The 22,613-nt window shown below is 55.2% G+C and overlaps 1 protein-coding gene across 1 annotated transcript in view; it reads left to right on the top strand.

The window, feature by feature from the left end:
• The window catches only part of LOC144951215 (uncharacterized), a 68,247-nt gene that overhangs the window by 43,518 nt on the left and 2,116 nt on the right, over window positions 1–22,613 (top strand). The window contains exons 7-10 of the mRNA XM_078881364.1: window positions 14,638–14,930; window positions 16,065–16,180; window positions 17,142–17,297; window positions 22,132–22,245. Coding sequence (XP_078737490.1) covers window positions 14,638–14,930; window positions 16,065–16,180; window positions 17,142–17,297; window positions 22,132–22,245 — 679 coding nt within the window. The remainder of the gene's footprint in view (window positions 1–14,637; window positions 14,931–16,064; window positions 16,181–17,141; window positions 17,298–22,131; window positions 22,246–22,613) is intronic.

The following is a 22,613-nucleotide window of genomic DNA, read 5'->3' as shown; positions in this document are numbered from 1 at the left end:
GATGACATCTGTGATGGCGATGACGTCTGTGATGACATCTGTGATGGCGATGACGTCTGTGATGACATCTGTGATGGCGATGACGTCTGTGATGACATCTGTGATGGCGATGACGTCTGTGATGACATCTGTGATGGCGATGACGTCTGTGATGACATCTGTGATGGCGATGACGTCTGTGATGACATCTGTGATGGCGATGACGTCTGTGATGACATCTGTGATGGCGATGACGTCTGTGATGACATCTGTGATGGCGATGATGTCTGTGATGACATCTGTGATGGCGATGATGTCTGTGATGACATCTGTGATGGCGATGATGTCTGTGATGACATCTGTGATGGCGATGATGTCTGTGATGACATCTGTGATGGCGATGATGTCTGTGATGACATCTGTGATGGCGATGATGTCTGTGATGACATCCGTGATGGCGATGATGTCTGTGATGACATCCGTGATGGCGATGATGTCTGTGATGACATCCGTGATGGCGATGATGTCTGTGATGACATCCGTGATGGCGATGATGTCTGTGATGACATCTGTGATGGCGATGATGTCTGTGATGACATCCGTGATGGCGATGATGTCTGTGATGACATCCGTGATGGCGATGATGTCTGTGATGACATCCGTGATGGCGATGATGTCTGTGATGACATCCGTGATGGCGATGATGTCTGTGATGACATCTGTGATGGCGATGATGTCTGTGATGACATCTGTGATGGCGATGATGATGTCTGTGATGACATCTGTGATGGCGATGATGATGTCTGTGATGACATCTGTGATGGCGATGATGATGTCTGTGATGACATCTGTGATGGCGATGATGTCTGTGATGACATCTGTGATGGCGATGATGATGTCTGTGATGACATCTGTGATGGCGATGATGATGTCTGTGATGACATCTGTGATGGCGATGATGATGTCTGTGATGACATCTGTGATGGCGATGATGTCTGTGATGACATCTGTGATGGCGATGATGTCTGTGATGACATCTGTGATGGCGATGACGTCTGTGATGACATCTGTGATGGCGATGACGTCTGTGATGACATCTGTGATGGCGATGACGTCTGTGATGACATCTGTGATGGCGATGACGTCTGTGATGACATCTGTGATGGCGATGACGTCTGTGATGACATCTGTGATGGCGATGACGTCTGTGATGACATCTGTGATGGCGATGACGTCTGTGATGACATCTGTGATGGCGATGACGTCTGTGATGACATCTGTGATGGCGATGACGTCTGTGATGACATCTGTGATGGCGATGACGTCTGTGATGACATCTGTGATGGCGATGACGTCTGTGATGACATCTGTGATGGCGATGACGTCTGTGATGACATCTGTGATGGCGATGACGTCTGTGATGACATCTGTGATGGCGATGACGTCTGTGATGACATCTGTGATGGCGATGACGTCTGTGATGACATCTGTGATGGCGATGATGTCTGTGATGACATCTGTGATGGCGATGATGTCTGTGATGACATCTGTGATGGCGATGATGTCTGTGATGACATCTGTGATGGCGATAATGTCTGTGATGACATCTGTGATGGCGATGACGTCTGTGATGACATCTGTGATGGCGATGACGTCTGTGATGACATCTGTGATGGCGATGACGTCTGTGATGACATCTGTGATGGCGATGACGTCTGTGATGACATCTGTGATGGCGATGACGTCTGTGATGACATCTGTGATGGCGATGACGTCTGTGATGACATCTGTGATGGCGATGACGTCTGTGATGACATCTGTGATGGCGATGATGTCTGTGATGACATCTGTGATGGCGATGATGTCTGTGATGACATCCGTGATGGCGATGATGTCTGTGATGACATCTGTGATGGCGATGATGTCTGTGATGACATCCGTGATGGCGATGATGTCTGTGATGACATCCGTGATGGCGATGATGTCTGTGATGACATCCGTGATGGCGATGATGTCTGTGATGACATCCGTGATGGCGATGATGTCTGTGATGACATCTGTGATGGCGATGATGTCTGTGATGACATCCGTGATGGCGATGATGTCTGTGATGACATCCGTGATGGCGATGATGTCTGTGATGACATCCGTGATGGCGATGATGTCTGTGATGACATCCGTGATGGCGATGATGTCTGTGATGACATCTGTGATGGCGATGATGTCTGTGATGACATCTGTGATGGCGATGATGATGTCTGTGATGACATCTGTGATGGCGATGATGATGTCTGTGATGACATCTGTGATGGCGATGATGATGTCTGTGATGACATCTGTGATGGCGATGATGTCTGTGATGACATCTGTGATGGCGATGATGATGTCTGTGATGACATCTGTGATGGCGATGATGATGTCTGTGATGACATCTGTGATGGCGATGATGATGTCTGTGATGACATCTGTGATGGCGATGATGTCTGTGATGACATCTGTGATGGCGATGATGTCTGTGATGACATCTGTGATGGCGATGACGTCTGTGATGACATCTGTGATGGCGATGACGTCTGTGATGACATCTGTGATGGCGATGACGTCTGTGATGACATCTGTGATGGCGATGACGTCTGTGATGACATCTGTGATGGCGATGACGTCTGTGATGACATCTGTGATGGCGATGACGTCTGTGATGACATCTGTGATGGCGATGACGTCTGTGATGACATCTGTGATGGCGATGACGTCTGTGATGACATCTGTGATGGCGATGACGTCTGTGATGACATCTGTGATGGCGATGACGTCTGTGATGACATCTGTGATGGCGATGACGTCTGTGATGACATCTGTGATGGCGATGACGTCTGTGATGACATCTGTGATGGCGATGATGTCTGTGATGACATCTGTGATGGCGATGATGTCTGTGATGACATCTGTGATGGCGATGATGTCTGTGATGACATCTGTGATGGCGATAATGTCTGTGATGACATCTGTGATGGCGATGACGTCTGTGATGACATCTGTGATGGCGATGACGTCTGTGATGACATCTGTGATGGCGATGACGTCTGTGATGACATCTGTGATGGCGATGACGTCTGTGATGACATCTGTGATGGCGATGACGTCTGTGATGACATCTGTGATGGCGATGACGTCTGTGATGACATCTGTGATGGCGATGACGTCTGTGATGACATCTGTGATGGCGATGATGTCTGTGATGACATCTGTGATGGCGATGATGTCTGTGATGACATCTGTGATGGCGATGATGTCTGTGATGACATCTGTGTAATAAAAGACTTGACCACGATCTCTGGCTCAGTGTCCTTTATTCGGTCCGTACTGCGTTCCCACACGGCTGTCTCTCTTATTCTCTCTGTGCTGGTTCCGATGTCACTCCAGTCCACATCAGCAGCCCCGCTGCTGTTCTTGTCGCTCTTGCAGCCCCACAGCAGCTCCGCTGCTGTACTCTCACACAGCTCCCTTGGCTGTTCCTGCTGCAGCTCTGACAGCCTCGTGCTGTCTCGCCTTCTCGTCGCTCCTGCGACTCTTGGCAGCCACCCCGCTGCCCCTCACACACAGCCTTACTGCCTATCTCTATCTGCAGCTTTACACCTCCCAGTAGCTCCCTACTGTTCCCAGGGTTGGCTCCCGCTTCTGACGGTGCCCCCTCGGCTCGTACGCCCGCGTGGCCCCACACCTTTCCATTCACACCCCGACTGCCTTCTCCTTCCGGTTTACCCGCTTAAGGACCCCCTACCTTTCACCCACGTCACCTGGCTCCGCCTCCTCGTGACGTCACATCCGGAAGGTCGCTTTCGCCCGCATTACACCACCCTCCCCCATAGAAAAAACCCAGCCGACCTCGGCTGAACAACACCAAAGCGTAATGCGGTGAACCGACCTTCCCCCTTAAAGGACACTAAGCATGCAATATAACAACAAGAACAACACACAAGTAACATCGACGAACGTACGAAAGCATGCGATAAATACGACGGCAAGAACAAGAACAATAACAACATACAATCAACGAAACGTAAGCGATTTGGAACGAGTGCGGGTCGCCGGCCCGTCCCGGACGGTCGGCGGCCCACTTGTAGAACGGGGACGCGATGGAACACGAGAAGTGACAGGGGGTAATTCCCCTGCTGCGATTGGAAGTCCACCGACATCTCGTGTCCCTGACGAATCAGTCTTGGTCGTATTCCGCGAATGCGCCTGCAGCGGGGTCGGAAGGGTCGCCGGGCTTGAAGGTCCCGCAGCCCTGGCAGGCGCCCTCCGAACAGGCCCACTCCTCCCCCGCGGTGTCACGGTCGGCCTGTCTGGAACAGGTACGACAGGCGCTCTAGCAAGATCAATGGACGCAGGCGGGGAAGAGTCAGAGTCAGCAGCAACAGACCCCGGCAAGGCAACATTGGGAGATGACGCATCACGTAGGGGAGCAACATATGGTTTCAACCGCGACGTATGAACAAACCAACGGCGAGAACCAAACGGAACGCGCGCCGACTGTGGATTGGGAACCTCAATGAGGCGCACAGGACCATGCCAAGGTTTGTGCAATTTAGGAGAGGTCCCCGGCCGCACCTGCGGGCAATGGAGCCAGGCCAGGTCTCCCACCTTCCAGGGGCACTCCCCCTCAGACCGCCGAGCATACCGCTCGTTCCGGGCCTGGGCTTTGGCCGTAGCCACGCGGGCGTTTTCCCGCGCCTCCGTAACCCGGCGAACCGTGTCCTGAATGTATTCAGGGAGTGGTTTACGAGGTCCCTTCACCCCAGTACCCAATTGCACATCCACCGGAGGCACGTTTTCCCGACCATACATAAGGTAAAACGGCGAATACCCTGTAGCCGCATGGGGCGTCATCCTGTACGCCGAAAGCACTCCGGGGATGTGCAGATCCCAATCTGATTGCTGTTCACTCACAGTATGGCAAAGCATGGCAGACAATGTCCTGTTCAGCCGCTCAACCATACCATCCGTCTGCGGATGGTATGGAGATGTCCGTATCTTCTTAGTCCCAAGGCCTGCGCACACTTCAGCCAATAATTTAGAAGAGAAATTTCGGCCCTGGTCCGTGAGGAGTCTCTCCGGCGCCCCCTTGTCCATAATGTACCCAAACAAAAAGGCGTCGGTGATGGCCGCGGCCGACTGATCGGGCAACGGCCAGGCCATCGGCCAACGGGAGAGATACTCAACCCCTACCAGCAAATATTTATTTCCCCTCGCCGATGGTGGGAAGGGTCCCAATATGTCCAGTGCCACCAATTCATTGACTCGAGACACCTGAATCGACTGGAGAGGCGGCACGTAAGGATGTTTAGGCGGCTTATGCCGGGCGCATTCAGGGCACGCGCGCACGTGCCCTACGACATCTGTCGCCATGCCGTGCCAAAAATAATGACGTTGTAACGTCAACAAGGTCTTCTGCACCCCTAAATGCAATAGTGTGTCACAATGGAGAGTTCTAATCAACTCAAATCGCAAGGACGTTGGTACCACCACACGCCAGCTTTCCTGGAACCTTTCTTGCCACATAAGCAGACCATCTCGGAGAGCGGTTCGCGGCCCCACAGCCGAACTCGGACTCCCATTGTCCCTCATAGACCGCTTCCGCATGGACAACAACGACTCGTCCATCATCTGTTCCCGAATCCAGACAGACCGCGGCAGATTCAAAACCCCATCAGTCGGTCCCGGTTCCATCGGAGTATCCGACTTCCCGACGGCCAACGAAAGCGGCTGAGGGGGGTTCAGAATCGGCGAACACCTATGCGTCCCCGACGCACATTTACAAGGGGCGCGCCCTGGTAATCTGGAAAGTGCGTCAGCGTTCGCATGGCGCACTCCTTTCCGATGTTGAATTTGGAAGGAAAATTCCTGCAGCGTGTCCAACCAACGTGCCCACTGTCCCGATGGCTGGTCCATTTTAAGTGCATATTGCAAGGCCGCATGATCCGTACGCACAATAAAAGAACGACCGTAGAGGTACGGTCGAAATTGCCGTAGGAAAAAAACAACCGCCAAAAGTTCTCTACGAGTGACACAGTAGCGTGTTTCCGCAGGCGACAAGACTCGGCTACCATACGCCACGACGCGCTCTACGCCCCCTTTAGACTGTGATAATACCGCCCCAATACCTGTGTCACTCGCGTCCGTATCAAGAATGAAAGGGCGATCAAAATCGGGATAATCCAATGTCGGGGCCGTAGCCAATAGATCACGCAGACTCCGAAAGGCCGCCTCTTCCGGCTCTCCCCAAACAAATTTCCGTCCTTTACCCGTAAGGAGATTCAAGGGCCTCGCAATCGTCGCAAACCCCAGCACAAATCTTCGGTAATACGAGGCAAATCCCAAAAACCGCCGAACATCCCCCACAGAGGCCGGAGTCGGCCAATCCCGGACACACGCCGTCTTTTCCGGATCCGTGGACACCCCCTCTGCACTCACAATGTGCCCCAAATAACGGACGGACCGTTGCAGTAGGTGGCATTTCTTTGGTTTGAATTTCAAATTGGCAGAGCGCATCCTCGTGAACACTGTCTCCAGCCGCGTTAAATGTTCCTCAAATGTGCGGCTGAACACAATAATATCGTCCAAATATATAAGACACGTCTCCCACTGCAACCCCGTCAAAACGAGCTCCATCAATCTTTGAAATGTAGCAGGGGCCGCATTCAATCCCATCGGGAGGCAGTTGAATTGAAATAACCCCTGCGGCGTACGGAATGCGGTTTTCTCCCGTGAGGACTCGTCAAGGGAAGCTGCCAAAATCCCGAAGAGAGGTCCAGTGTGGAAAAGAACTTAGCCCCCGACAATGCGTCAAGGGAGTCGTCCATACGCGGCAGGGGGTACGCATCTGCCACCGATATCTTATTCAATTTCCGGAAATCGACACAAAATCGCAAGTTGCCATCCTTTTTCTTAACCAAGACCACAGGAGCGCCCCATGGGCTGTTAGATGGCGATATAATGTCCGCAGCCAACATGTCTTCCACCGCCCCCCGAACGTGTTCTCGCTCCGCTGGACTCATCCGATGCGAATTTAACCGAATAGGGGCAGCGTCGCCCGTCTCAATGTGATGGGAAAGCAACGATGTGCGTCCCAAATCCAAATCGTCGGAGCTGAACACATCCGAATACGTCAGCAACAATTTACGCAGCGCATCACGTTGCCCCACGGACAGGGAAGAATTTTCGTCACATAAGGTAGCGATCCAACGATTATCCGAACCCCTTGGCTCGGAAACACCAGCGACCACTCCCCGGCGATGCGGACAATCGTGCGTCGCAAACGCCGTAGTGGCATGTGCCACAACCGTACCGGTCGGAACACGGATGTTTTCCACCCCCGCATTAAGCACCTGTAAAACCGGTAATTGATCCGGCCGGACGATGGTCTGTGCCCCAACTAACGCCAATCCCGTTGTTATCGTGGCGGATGGTGACAACAAGACCCCTAATGCTCCTAGCCGATTGGGCAGGGGCTTCCGATACTGCAAGGGTATAAGCATCTGTGAACCAGGTGGGATGTCCACAGATGCGACGGACAGCGCCTGCACCTGTACGGCCGAAGCAGGTCGCCCCCAGGGCGACGGCAGAAACGAGATTCGACGGCCCCCCGGCAATTCAATACAATTCTCATTGATTTTAATCAAAATGGGCATCTTAGCCAAAAAATCCGTGCCTAGTAAGCAAGGAACCGCCAAAGATCTCGATATTAACACAACGCCCGAAGCCGACACATCCCCTATAGATATCTTAGCATCCACCTGGCCCACGATACCCATACTACCCCCGTTCGCAGCGACGCAAGACCCATAAACCGGACGCACAGCCCCCGGCGGAATGCCCAACAGATGGAAAATGACATCCGATATAATAGTCGCAGACGCTCCCGAGTCGACCAAAATGCGCACGTCCACACCTTGTATGGACCCCGGTACAGTGGACGAACCCGTAGCGGCCGCGACAACTCTCCGTGCCAATTTGCGCCACTGCGTAACTGAATGACAAGGCCCCGTCGATGGCCTTTCTTTAACAACAACAATAGGATCGCGCAACAAAGGTGGTGGGTGAGGTGTAAAGCCTTGCCGAGTGTCTGGTGCGTGCCGACATGCCTGTTTCAGAGGTTCCTTGGTCGGCTTGTCCGGTGTTGTGGGCTCCTGCTGCGGCGGACCCGGGAAGCGGGCCCAGCAATCTTTGGCGTAATGGCCCCTACGGCCGCAGCGGAAGCAATCGGCCTCGTTGCGCCGAAGCGCAGGTCTTGCATCCCGGCGGCCCCGTCCCGATGGCGTAGCGCGCGGCCCCGGCCTTCCGCGTCCCGACCATGGAGAGGAGGCAGCCGTCAGCTCCTGTGGACCCTGCTCATCCGGCACATAGATCGCCCTTGTGGGGTCCCACCCCATCGCGCCTCCTTCCTTGACGGGCCCACCCGTCCATGCCGCCACTTGCTTCCAGCGACGGAGATTAAACTGCGCATCCAGACACTTTGCTGCCGCCCGGGACGTGAGCTTCTCATGCCCACACACAGGCATGGGGATCCCCAGATCCCGAGACAGCTCCAGCATTTTTCCCAATATGAGAGGCTCGAGCAGATCCTGTGGCGTGTCAGGATATGCTGCCATGGCCAGCTCCAACACCGCACCCCTGAACGCCACGGGCGATTCTTCGGGTGCTCGTTGTCGTTGAGCGAATCGCCGATGCGCGTCGTCAGGTGGCTCATAGGCGTCGGCCATTTCCTCAAAAACTCCACATAAAGTCTTCTTCTTATCGGCCGTTATGGAACGGAAAAATCGAACAGATTCGTCGTCCAGTAGAGTCGGCAACACTTCCAAGGCCTCCGCATCGGTCCATCTTGCTGAACGAACCGCCGCCAAAAATCGGCAGGCGAAAGCGCTCCAATCGCCCCCGATAGAGAATTCCTTAACTGTAGTAAGGTGGCGACTCCGACTCCTCTTTACGCCGTCTTCCAATGATGGTTGTTCTGGAGGCAAATTCAAAATGGCGTCGGCCCGCGGCGTGGCCAAGATGGCGGTTTGGCGCCGCGGAGCGCGCAAGATGGCGTCTTCTTGCCGCGTGGCCAATGGCGGCGGCAGGGCAGGCAACGTGGCGGCCCGTGGAGCACCTTCTCGTTCCATCGTCGTCCTTGGCGTAACGAGGTGACATAGATGCGCCAGGACGTCCTTGAGTGTCTCCAGTTGTTCTGCCACCTGTTGCCATCTTTGGTCAGCGTCCGATGTTGTTGACGGACCCGCCATCGCGCCGACATCTTCCACGCCCGTCCCCGTGCTCGCCTCAGCAGGGCTCTCCTCCACCACCCCAGCAGAATCCGTGGTCGGAGGGAATTCGTCGTCGTCGGACGAAGAAGCCGATGCTGGCGCCGGGGGAAGTTTCTTCCTTACTTGCTTAGACATGCCGTTTCACTTCTGACCCCAGTGTAATAAAAGACTTGACCACGATCTCTGGCTCAGTGTCCTTTATTCGGTCCGTACTGCGTTCCCACACGGCTGTCTCTCTTATTCTCTCTGTGCTGGTTCCGATGTCACTCCAGTCCACATCAGCAGCCCCGCTGCTGTTCTTGTCGCTCTTGCAGCCCCACAGCAGCTCCGCTGCTGTACTCTCACACAGCTCCCTTGGCTGTTCCTGCTGCAGCTCTGACAGCCTCGTGCTGTCTCGCCTTCTCGTCGCTCCTGCGACTCTTGGCAGCCACCCCGCTGCCCCTCACACACAGCCTTACTGCCTATCTCTATCTGCAGCTTTACACCTCCCAGTAGCTCCCTACTGTTCCCAGGGTTGGCTCCCGCTTCTGACGGTGCCCCCTCGGCTCGTACGCCCGCGTGGCCCCACACCTTTCCATTCACACCCCGACTGCCTTCTCCTTCCGGTTTACCCGCTTAAGGACCCCCTACCTTTCACCCACGTCACCTGGCTCCGCCTCCTCGTGACGTCACATCCGGAAGGTCGCTTTCGCCCGCATTACATCTGTGATGGCGATGATGTCTGTGATGACATCTGTGATGGCGATGATGTCTGTGATGACATCTGTGATGGCGATGATGTCTGTGATGACATCTGTGATGGCGATGATGTCTGTGATGACATCTGTGATGGCGATGATGTCTGTGATGACATCTGTGATGGCGATGATGATGTCTGTGATGACATCTGTGATGGCGATGATGATGTCTGTGATGACATCTGTGATGGCGATGATGATGTCTGTGATGACATCTGTGATGGCGATGATGATGTCTGTGATGACATCTGTGATGGCGATGATGATGTCTGTGATGACATCTGTGATGGCGATGATGATGTCTGTGATGACATCTGTGATGGCGATGATGATGTCTGTGATGACATCTGTGATGGCGATGATGTCTGTGATGACATCTGTGATGGCGATGATGTCTGTGATGACATCTGTGATGGCGATGATGTCTGTGATGACATTTGTGATGGCGATGATGTCTGTGATGACATCTGTGATGGCGATTATGTCTGTGATGACATCTGTGATGGCGATGATGATGTCTGTGATGACATCTGTGATGGCGATGATGATGTCTGTGATGACATCTGTGATGGCGATGATGATGTCTGTGATGACATCTGTGATGGCGATGATGATGTCTGTGATGACATCTGTGATGGCGATGATGATGTCTGTGATGACATCTGTGATGGCGATGATGATGTCTGTGATGACATCTGTGATGGCGATGACGTCTGTGATGACATCTGTGATGGCGATGACGTCTGTGATGACATCTGTGATGGCGATGACGTCTGTGATGACATCTGTGATGGCGATGACGTCTGTGATGACATCTGTGATGGCGATGACGTCTGTGATGACATCTGTGATGGCGATGACGTCTGTGATGACATCTGTGATGGCGATGACGTCTGTGATGACATCTGTGATGGCGATGACGTCTGTGATGACATCTGTGATGGCGATGACGTCTGTGATGACATCTGTGATGGCGATGACGTCTGTGATGACATCTGTGATGGCGATGACGTCTGTGATGACATCTGTGATGGCGATGACGTCTGTGATGACATCTGTGATGGCGATGACGTCTGTGATGACATCTGTGATGGCGATGACGTCTGTGATGACATCTGTGATGGCGATGACGTCTGTGATGACATCTGTGATGGCGATGACGTCTGTGATGACATCTGTGATGGCGATGACGTCTGTGATGACATCTGTGATGGCGATGACGTCTGTGATGACATCTGTGATGGCGATGACGTCTGTGATGACATCTGTGATGGCGATGACGTCTGTGATGACATCTGTGATGGCGATGACGTCTGTGATGACATCTGTGATGGCGATGACGTCTGTGATGACATCTGTGATGGCGATGACGTCTGTGATGACATCTGTGATGGCGATGACGTCTGTGATGACATCTGTGATGGCGATGACGTCTGTGATGACATCTGTGATGGCGATGACGTCTGTGATGACATCTGTGATGGCGATGACGTCTGTGATGACATCTGTGATGGCGATGACGTCTGTGATGACATCTGTGATGGCGATGACGTCTGTGATGACATCTGTGATGGCGATGACGTCTGTGATGACATCTGTGATGGCGATGACGTCTGTGATGACATCTGTGATGGCGATGACGTCTGTGATGACATCTGTGATGGCGATGACGTCTGTGATGACGTCTGTGATGGCGATGACGTCTGTGATGACGTCTGTGATGGCGATGACGTCTGTGATGACGTCTGTGATGGCGATGACGTCTGTGATGACGTCTGTGATGGCGATGACGTCTGTGATGACGTCTGTGATGGCGATGACGTCTGTGATGACGTCTGTGATGGCGATGACGTCTGTGATGACGTCTGTGATGGCGATGACGTCTGTGATGACGTCTGTGATGGCGATGACGTCTGTGATGACGTCTGTGATGGCGATGACGTCTGTGATGACGTCTGTGATGGCGATGACGTCTGTGATGACGTCTGTGATGGCGATGACGTCTGTGATGACGTCTGTGATGGCGATGACGTCTGTGATGACGTCTGTGATGGCGATGACGTCTGTGATGACGTCTGTGATGGCGATGACGTCTGTGATGACGTCTGTGATGGCGATGACGTCTGTGATGACGTCTGTGATGGCGATGACGTCTGTGATGACGTCTGTGATGGCGATGACGTCTGTGATGACGTCTGTGATGGCGATGACGTCTGTGATGACGTCTGTGATGGCGATGACGTCTGTGATGGCGATGACGTCTGTGATGGCGATGACGTCTGTGATGACGTCTGTGATGGCGATGACGTCTGTGATGACGTCTGTGATGGCGATGACGTCTGTGATGGCGATGACGTCTGTGATGACGTCTGTGATGGCGATGACGTCTGTGATGACGTCTGTGATGGCGATGACGTCTGTGATGACGTCTGTGATGGCGATGACGTCTGTGATGACGTCTGTGATGGCGATGACGTCTGTGATGACGTCTGTGATGGCGATGACGTCTGTGATGACGTCTGTGATGGCGATGACGTCTGTGATGACGTCTGTGATGGCGATGACGTCTGTGATGACGTCTGTGATGGCGATGACGTCTGTGATGACGTCTGTGATGGCGATGACGTCTGTGATGACGTCTGTGATGGCGATGACGTCTGTGATGACGTCTGTGATGGCGATGACGTCTGTGATGACGTCTGTGATGGCGATGACGTCTGTGATGACGTCTGTGATGGCGATGACGTCTGTGATGACGTCTGTGATGGCGATGACGTCTGTGATGACGTCTGTGATGGCGATGACGTCTGTGATGACGTCTGTGATGGCGATGACGTCTGTGATGACGTCTGTGATGGCGATGACGTCTGTGATGACGTCTGTGATGGCGATGACGTCTGTGATGACGTCTGTGATGGCGATGACGTCTGTGATGACGTCTGTGATGGCGATGACGTCTGTGATGACGTCTGTGATGGCGTCTGTGATGGCGATGACGTCTGTGATGGCGTCTGTGATGGCGATGACGTCTGTGATGGCGTCTGTGATGGCGATGACGTCTGTGATGGCGATGACGTCTGTGATGGCGATGACGTCTGTGATGGCGATGACGTCTGTGATGACGTCTGTGATGGCGATGACGTCTGTGATGACGTCTGTGATGGCGATGACGTCTGTGATGACGTCTGTGATGGCGATGACGTCTGTGATGACGTCTGTGATGGCGATGACGTCTGTGATGACGTCTGTGATGGCGATGACGTCTGTGATGACGTCTGTGATGGCGATGACGTCTGTGATGACGTCTGTGATGGCGATGACGTCTGTGATGACGTCTGTGATGGCGATGACGTCTGTGATGACGTCTGTGATGGCGATGACGTCTGTGATGACGTCTGTGATGGCGATGACGTCTGTGATGACGTCTGTGATGGCGATGACGTCTGTGATGACGTCTGTGATGGCGATGACGTCTGTGATGACGTCTGTGATGGCGATGACGTCTGTGATGACGTCTGTGATGGCGATGACGTCTGTGATGACGTCTGTGATGGCGATGACGTCTGTGATGACGTCTGTGATGGCGATGACGTCTGTGATGACGTCTGTGATGGCGATGACGTCTGTGATGACGTCTGTGATGGCGATGACGTCTGTGATGACGTCTGTGATGGCGATGACGTCTGTGATGACGTCTGTGATGGCGATGACGTCTGTGATGACGTCTGTGATGGCGATGACGTCTGTGATGACGTCTGTGATGGCGATGACGTCTGTGATGGCGATGACGTCTGTGATGGCGATGACGTCTGTGATGGCGATGACGTCTGTGATGGCGATGACGTCTGTGATGGCGATGACGTCTGTGATGACGTCTGTGATGGCGATGACGTCTGTGATGGCGATGACGTCTGTGATGGCGATGACGTCTTTGACGACGTCTGTGATGGCGATGACGTCTGTGACGACGTCTGTGATGGCGATGACGTCTGTGACGACGTCTGTGATGGCGATGACGTCTGTGACGACGTCTGTGATGGCGATGACGTCTGTGACGACGTCTGTGATGGCGATGACGTCTGTGACGACGTCTGTGATGGCGATGACGTCTGTGACGACGTCTGTGATGGCGATGACGTCTGTGACGACGTCTGTGATGGCGATGACGTCTGTGACGACGTCTGTGATGGCGATGACGTCTGTGACGACGTCTGTGATGGCGATGACGTCTGTGACGACGTCTGTGATGGCGATGACGTCTGTGACGACGTCTGTGATGGCGATGACGTCTGTGACGACGTCTGTGATGGCGATGACGTCTGTGATGGCGATAATGACGATAAGGAGGACGACGATGATGATTGTAATGACGATGATGACGATAAGGAGGACGATGATGATGGTGATGTCTGTGATGGTGGTGATGATGATGATGTCTGTGATGGCGATGATGATTATGTTCGTGATGATGATGATGATTGTAATGACGATGATGACGACGATGATGACGACGATGGTGACATCTGTGATGATGACATCTGTGATGACGACGATGACGACGATTACGACCGTCGCGGTGACGACGCCGATGCCATCGTTGACGGTGCCGCCGACAGGCACCAGCGAGGCGTCTCTGCGCGCGCCGGCGGGGGCCCCGTCCCGGCGTCCCCGCGTCCCCCGCGACGACGAGAAGCTGCGGCGCTTGCGGGAGGTGGTCAGCCGGCAGCGCGCCGAGCGGGGCGGCACCGGCACCGGCGAGCCCCGGCACGGCGAGGAGCGAGCCGCCCTCCCCGTGTTCTCCGAACCCCCCCGGCTCCTCGCCGCCAAAGTTCGCAAAGTGGCCAGCGCTCCGCCGGCGCCTGTCTACCGAGGCGAGTGGCGGTGTGTTCACGTGCGTGCCGGCGCGCCGGTGTGTTCACGTGTCGGAGCCGCACCGAGTGTGGCACCGGCGCCGTCGTCGACACTAGTGGTGAACGGCAGAGGTCGCAATCGGGTACCCGATACCCGTACCCTACCCGATACCCGTACCCTACCCGATACCCGTACCCTACCCGATACCCGTACCCTACCCGATACCCGTACCCTACCCGATACCCGTACCCTACCCGATACCCGTACCCTACCCGATACCTGTACTCTACCCGATACTCGTACCCTACCCGATACTCGTACCCTACCCGATACCTGTACCCTACCCGATACCTGTACCCTACTCGATACCCGTACCCTACCCGATACCCGTACCCTACCCGATACTCGTACCCTACCCGATACTCGTACCCTACCCGATACTCGTACCCTACTCGATACCCGTACCCTACCCGTACCCTACCCGATACCCGTACCCTACCCGATACCCGGCTACCCGTACCCGGGTACCTGTTTGCGACCCTGGTGCGGCCAGGTACGGGTAGGCCGTGATTCACTGGTGAGTCGCCGTTTGTCACTCATTTCCCAACGTCTTGTCTCTTTTCACAATTCAAGTTGCTAGAATCAACCCACCCGCGCCTGCAACATGGCTTCATCCCAGAGGTCGCAATCAGGTACCCGATACCCGTACCCTAGCCGATACCCGGCCGGGTACAGGTAGCCGGGTATCGGGTAGGGTACGGGTACGGGTACCCGATTGCGACCCTGGTGCGGCCGGGTACAGATACGAGTAAGGAATCAAAACCCGTTTGCGACCTCTGGTGAACGGCGGTTGTTGTTGTTGTTGTTGTTCGTGTGTCATGTTGTTTGTCCCTGGGGGGAGCGGTGGTGTAGCGGTGAGCGCGCCGCGCTACAATTCCCGCTCACGGCCAACCCCAGGTGAGGATTATCTGAACTTGTTCTGGGCCTCCCCTAGGTCGACTCGGCCTCACATTAATACCTGGCGCGGAGTGTAAACATCGCCACCGGGGAGACAAAGGCGGCCGGGCGTGGTGCTGGCCACCCACCCCCTCGTGTGGACGTTCTAGCCTTCATAGGCGCTGCTCGCTAACAGCACTTGCCCCAACAGTCTGTTAACGCTGTTGCCGCTGTGCGGTGGTGTGGCAGGGTTTAGCCAGGCGGAGTGCAGTGTGCGTGCGCCGGACGGGAGCGTCTACCGGGAGCACGAGTTCCGGGCGCTGGCGCGGGACCCCGCACAGCGCCACCGCTTCTCGCTGCTGCTCCCCTCCGGTGAGGCCCCCCGCTCTCCACCGCGCCGGCAGTAGTCGCGTGATCCCGATCGGAGACATTTGCGGCGGCGCTTTCTAAGCTTGGCACAACGTTTTTTTTGAAGTCGTGACGGAGGTACGTGTTTTGATCACGGCTAACGCGCACGCAGCCGCAGCAGCAGCAGCATTGGTAGGTACGTAAGGACAACTCGGTTTCACGCGGTGCCGTTCACGACAACGAGGCATCGCGGCGTTAAACTTAGGAGGGATGCGCGAAAGAAAATAAACGCGTTATCAGACGAGCCCTAAAAACCTCGGCTGACGGACCCGGGGTGAGGCCTTCCACAGGCGAGGCGGCCGACTACCGGGACGCTCTCTCGCCCATCGGTACGCTCGAGGCGCCCGCATTTGGTGGATCGAAGTTGCCGGACAGAGGCACGCGCTCTCGGCAGATCGGCGAGATAGGACGGGGCGTTAACCCCCCTTCGGGGGGCCTTGTGAGTCTCATACAGGAACTTGCAAATTCGATCGCGTATTTTAGCGGAAGCCAACGCGGGGAACGACGAGTCGGCGGTGACGTGCTCGCATTCCCTCGCTCCGCACAAAACCCGTTGACCAGGGCGGTGCGGCCGGCTTGTCACTACCCTCGAGTGAGTGCGTGTGAGTGTGTGAGTGAGTGTGAGTGAGTGACTGCGTGTGAGTGAGTGCGTGTGAGTGAGTGAGTGTGAGTGTGTGCGAGTGAGTGCATGTGAGTGAGTGCGTGTGAGTGAGTGAGTATGAGTGAGTGAGTGCGTGTGAGTGAGTGAGTATGAGTGTGTGCGAGTGAATGCGTGTGAGTGAGTGTGTGTGAGTGAGTGAGTATGAGTGCGAGAGAGTGCGTGTGAATGAGTGAGTGTGAGTGAGTGAGTGCGTGTGAGTGAGTATGATAGCGCCGCCCGTGGCCGTGCGGCGCTATCGTGCGCTGTCGCTGCGCTGGTTCGCAGGGAGCGAGGGGAAGGCTCCGGCCAGGAGCCCGGAGCGTGCCGGGACTGCGGCGGCCCCTCCCCCCGCACGGCGGAAGCCGGTGAGGAAGGTGCAGGCGGCACGGGGAGGATCCGGCACGGGCGCAGCCGGCGACGCTCCTCCGCCCACGGCTCCCGGTAAAGGTGAGGCCCCGTGGGAGGCGCGGGGGGGGGGGGGCCGCTCGCGTTTTTGGCTCAAGGGCTCGTTGTTGCGTGGTTTTATTTTTGATTGCGCGGAGATACATTCTCAACCATTTTTATTTGACCCCAGGTAAGGCTCCGCTGCAATGCTACGTAGCTTTTTTTTCAGATGCGACTTGGCTATCAGAAATGATAGCCGCTCAACGAAGTGGCTTACCATCTTTCGATTTAAAGCTTTCGTGACTGCAGGGATTCATCTTCTTGGTTCTTTCGGTAAAGTCACGTAGAAGGGAAGTAATAAAATAATACAAATAAAACATAATAACGACGTTTCGGCCACAACGCAAGCAGCCGTCCTCAGGTGAAAACCAGGTCCGTCATTCAGACGCTGTCGCCCCGACAGACCTGGTTTTCACCTGAAGACGGCTGCTTGGGTTGTGGCCGAAACGTCGTGAGAATTATTTTATTATGTTTTATTTGTATCATTTTATTACTTCCCTTCTACGTGACTTTACCGAAAGAACCAAGAAGATGGCTTACCATCATCATCATCATCATCACCACCACGTGGATATTTATAGCAGCATCCAAATGCTCTAGACGCGTGACGTTGATTCTAAATGTGGAGGGAAAAATCTAAGGTCCGGAGAAACAACCACCCGACCACGGGGAGAGAGAGAGAGACACGCAAACTCCAAATCTACAGCAGCAGGCGTCAGGGTCGGGATCGAACCCACGACCTCCTGCACACCAGGCGAGGTAGTCAACATCTCATAGCCACCGTGATGATGATGAGAGAGACACGCAAACTTCAAATACACAGCAGCAGCAGGCGTCAGGGCCAGGATCGAACCCACAACCTCCTGCACACCAGGCGAGGTAGTCAACATCTCCTAGCCACCCTGATGATGATGAGAGAGAGAGAGACACGCAAACTCCAAATACACAGCAGCAGGCGTCAGGGTCGGGATCGAACCCACGACCTCCTGTACACCAGGCGAGGTAGTTAACATCCCCTCGCCACCGTGATGATGATGAGAGAGACACGTAAACTTCAAATACACAGCAGCAGGCGTCAGGGTCGGGATCGAACCCACAACCTCCTGTACACCAGGCGAGGTAGTTAACATCCCCTCGCCACCGTGATGATGATGAGAGAGAGACACGCAAACTCCAAATATACAGCAGCAGGCGTCAGGGTCGGGATCGAACCCACGACCTCCTGCACACCAGGCGAGGTTGTCAACATCTCCTAGCCACCGTGATGATGATGAGAGAGACACGCAAACTCCAAATATACAGCAGCAGGCGTCAGGGCCGGGATCGAACCCACGACCTCCTGCACACCAGGCGAGGTAGTTAACACACAGAGCAGTCCTCACACACGTGCTTCTGTTAGCTCACTGGGAGCGATGGATCGTGCGCGTGATGGATCGATGGATCGCGCGATGGAGGAGCGATCGTTTTTGCGAGCGAGCGATCGGGGAGCGATTAATCGAGCGATCGTGTTTGCAAGCGATCGTGTTTGCAAGCGATCGGGGAGCGATTAATCGAGCGATCGTGTTTGCAAGCGACTGTGCGAGTGAGCGACCGTGCGAGTGAGCAAGCCGAGCGTGGCTCCGCGATGGTGATGGATGAGTGGGGGCGTGGTGTGGTGACCTCTATGGGATTAGTGGCACCTCCTGCCCTCCGCACGCTCCATCGATTGCCACCCCGGGTTTTAATTTCACTAAAACATGCACGCGTGTGTGTGCATGCGCGTCTGTGTGTGTGTGTGTGTGGTTAGCGCACCGCGCTACGAACCAAGCAACCCGTGATAATCTGAACCGGTCCTGGGCCTACCCTAGGTTGACTCGGCCTCAAATGAGTACCTGGTGCGGTGTGGAGTTAACATCGCCACCCGGGAGACGATGGCAGCCGGGCGTGGTGCTGGCCACCCACCCCCTCGTGTGCCGCGCCGGCCTTCATAGACGCTCGCCAACAGCACTTCAATTCCCGCTCACGGCCAACATCCGTGACGATTATATGAACTGGTCCCGGGCCTCCTCTAGGTCGACTCGGCCTCAAATGACTACCTGGTGCATTGCGCGTGCCTTTATAGGTGCTCACTAATAGTACTTGCCCCAGCAGTTTGTTCCAGGCTATATGGGGGATCTTTGTCTTAATGTGTGTCATTTTCTTGGTTTTTTCGGTCGAGTCACGTAGAAGGGAAGTAATAAAATAATAAAAATAAAACAATAAAATAATTCTCACGACGTTTCGGCCACAAAGCAAGCAGCCGTCTTCAGGTGACGAATGAGAACCTGTCAAGCTGGGAGCTTCTATATAAGCTGAGTTGGGGGGTGTAAGAAGAGCGCCTTAACAAAAGGATGTGCACATCATTATTATTATCTTCTTAGGTTTTTTCGGTAAAGTCACGTAGAAAGTAAAATAAAATAAAAACAAAAATCACGACGTTTCGGAGGCAACACAAGTCTCCGTCATCAGGTGGGACCGTCACAGCCAGATTAGCTTGATACAGCTAATCTGGCTGTGACGGTCCCACCTGATGACGGAGACTTGTGTTGCCTCCGAAACGTCGTGATTTTTGTTTTTATTTTATTTTACTTTCTACGTGACTTTACCGAAAAAACCTAAGAAGATGATTCCTTGCAGTCACGAAAGCTTCAAATCTAGAATCATTATTATTATGTTTTATTCTACGTGACTTTACCGAAAAAACCAAGAAGATGAATTCCTGCAGTCACGAAAGCTTTAAATCGAAATATGTATCATTCTTATTCCGTAAACCACTTGCTGTGCTGCCACCATCTGGCTACGACGCTGTAGCCGAGCTGCAGTGGGAGTATCACAAATCTCTGCGTGATCCACCAGCCCTGACCTCGACAAAGCATCTGCCACATTCCAAGCAGGTTAGAGCCTGGCTCACACCTGCATGGGTCACCAGCAGTGCTTGTATACATGAGTGGGTGAGTTGAGTGAGAGGGTAGGTGGGTGGGTGGGTGGGTTGGTGAGTGGGTAGGTGAGTGAGTGGATGGTGGGTGGGTGAGGGAGTGGGTGGGTTGGTGGGTGAGTGGGGTGGGTGAGCGGCGTGGGTGAGTGAGCGGGTGTGTGGGTGGGCGATTGGCTGGTGGGTTAGTGAGGTGGGTGGGTGAGTGAGCGGGTGGGTGAGTGGGTGAGTGGGGGGGGGACAGGGTTTCCACTTCTCTACAAGTTTCAACATTCCACACTCTCCCTTCTCTCTCCCCGCTCTCCCCTCACTCCACAATTTCCCCCACACTCCACTTCCCGCTCTCCCCTCGCTCTCCCCTCGCTCTCCCCCCGCTCTCCCCTCTGCCCTCTCTCTCCGCGGCCCGACAGGAATCCAATTCATCGCTCCGTGTCTGATGGATGGAGCGGTGCAGTGGTGGGCGTGCCCCACGTCCCCCACCACCGTCCCCCCAACTCACCTGCCCCCACCCCCTCCCCCGTCGTGCGTATAGCGAGGGTTGGCGCTCCGCGTGACGGACGAGCGGCGCGACCGCACGCGACGCCCCGCGATTAACTCGTCCGCCAACGCCGGGCCCGAGTCGACCCCGCCCCGGGGGTCGTCGGCGGCGTCGTGGGGGGCTGTGGGTGGCGCGCGTGGGGGGGGGGCATCGCTTGCGGCGAGTTCCGTCGGGATCGAACCCGCGAGCCCGCGACCTCCTGCGTGCCGGGCGAGGCCGTTAGCGTCTCGGCACCGCCGCGCGACGCTGGCGCCGGATCGCGGTGAAAATGTCGGCGTCGCCCGACTGCCCCGCGTCGAGCCAACTGGCCCGGCTGCCCCGGGTGGCGGCCGGGGTGGCAGCGCCGCGTGACGGTGCCGCCGTGAAGAGTTGCCAATGCCCAGTCGGCCAGTGGGCGATGCCGTGGGGCGTCGCCGTGGAATGAGCATCCCGCCAGCATATTGGGAGTTACATCAGATGCACAGATTGCAGGTAGAAGTTCCTCCTCCTTCCATGTTGAGGGCTTGGTTGATACCAGACTGTTTCGTCGAAACCACCACCACACTGCAGGTCACAGCAACTCGGTGACTCGCACACACTCGCTCGCACACTCGCTCACTCGCTCACTCACACACACACTCGCTCGCACACTCGCTCACTCACTCGCACACTCGCTCACACATTCACTCGCTCGCACATTCACTCGCACACTCACTCACACACTCAGTCACGCTATCACTCACACACCCAACCACTTACACACTCACCCAATTATCCACCGACTCACCACACTGCAGGCCACCTCATTCCTGTCTCTGCTTCTTCCCATCACCACCATCACCACCACCACCACCATCATCACCACCACCACCACCACCACCATCATCACCACCACCACCACCACCATCACCATCACCACCATCATCGCCTTTCCCGCAACTCTATTGACAATAACGTCGCTCAATTCAAGACGCCCGTTACACTCTTACCTGTCACAACTTCGACACTGGTGCCGTTCGTCGCAGGCCGCTTGGCGTTTGTGCCTCTGGTCCCTACGCCCGGCCGTGTTCACAACAGCGGAGAGTCGTGAGCGTCTCCCCCCCCCACCACCGCGTCGCACGCAGCACGCCGCTCCGTTTTCTCTTCCGAAGTTTCCGCCGGGTTCTTTTACCTACGATCGCGAACGGGGATCCTGTCCAGGCGCCCCGGTCGAGTGGCTCCCTCGACCCCGGGTGGGTGGGGGGGGGGGGTGAGGGAGGGTGGACAGGGGCGGCCGGAGCATCGTCGACGCTGCGACGGTGACGCTGCGACGGTGGGCGGCGTCGCGAGCGAGGAGGTGACGTTGCTTGTGGTGCGCCTGCCAGGGTCGCGCATCATCACCACGTCGTCGTGGCGCGACGGAGCGAGGCTGGTGCGGGCCCTGCTGGGCCCCGCGACCCACGACCCCAGCCGCGGGGAGAAGGAGCCCCCCACGGACGGTACGTACGTGTGTGTGTGTGTGTACGTGTGTGTGTGTGTACGTGTGTGTGTGTGTGTACGTGTGTGTACGTGTGTGTGTGTGTATGTGTGTGTACGTGTGTGTACGTGTGTGTGTACGTGTGTGTGTACGTGTGTGTACGTGTGTGTGTACGTGTGTGTGTACGTGTGTGTACGTGTGTGTGTACGTGTGTGTGTACGTGTGTGTGTACGTGTGTGTGTGTGTGTGTACGTGTGTGTGTACGTGTGTGTGTACGTGTGTGTGTACGTGTGTGTGTGTGTGTGTACGTGTGTGTATGTGTGTATGTGTGTGTATAATGTGTAGCGGTAGTGTAGCGGTATGAACCCGGCCACCCGAGTTCGATTCCCG

This window comes from Lampetra fluviatilis, chromosome 61 (genome assembly GCF_964198595.1).
Source record: "Lampetra fluviatilis chromosome 61, kcLamFluv1.1, whole genome shotgun sequence".
Classification (NCBI taxonomy): Eukaryota; Metazoa; Chordata; class Hyperoartia; order Petromyzontiformes; family Petromyzontidae; genus Lampetra; species Lampetra fluviatilis.
Note: the sequence above shows the minus strand (reverse complement) of the source record. Positions and strands in the feature narration are given on the sequence as shown.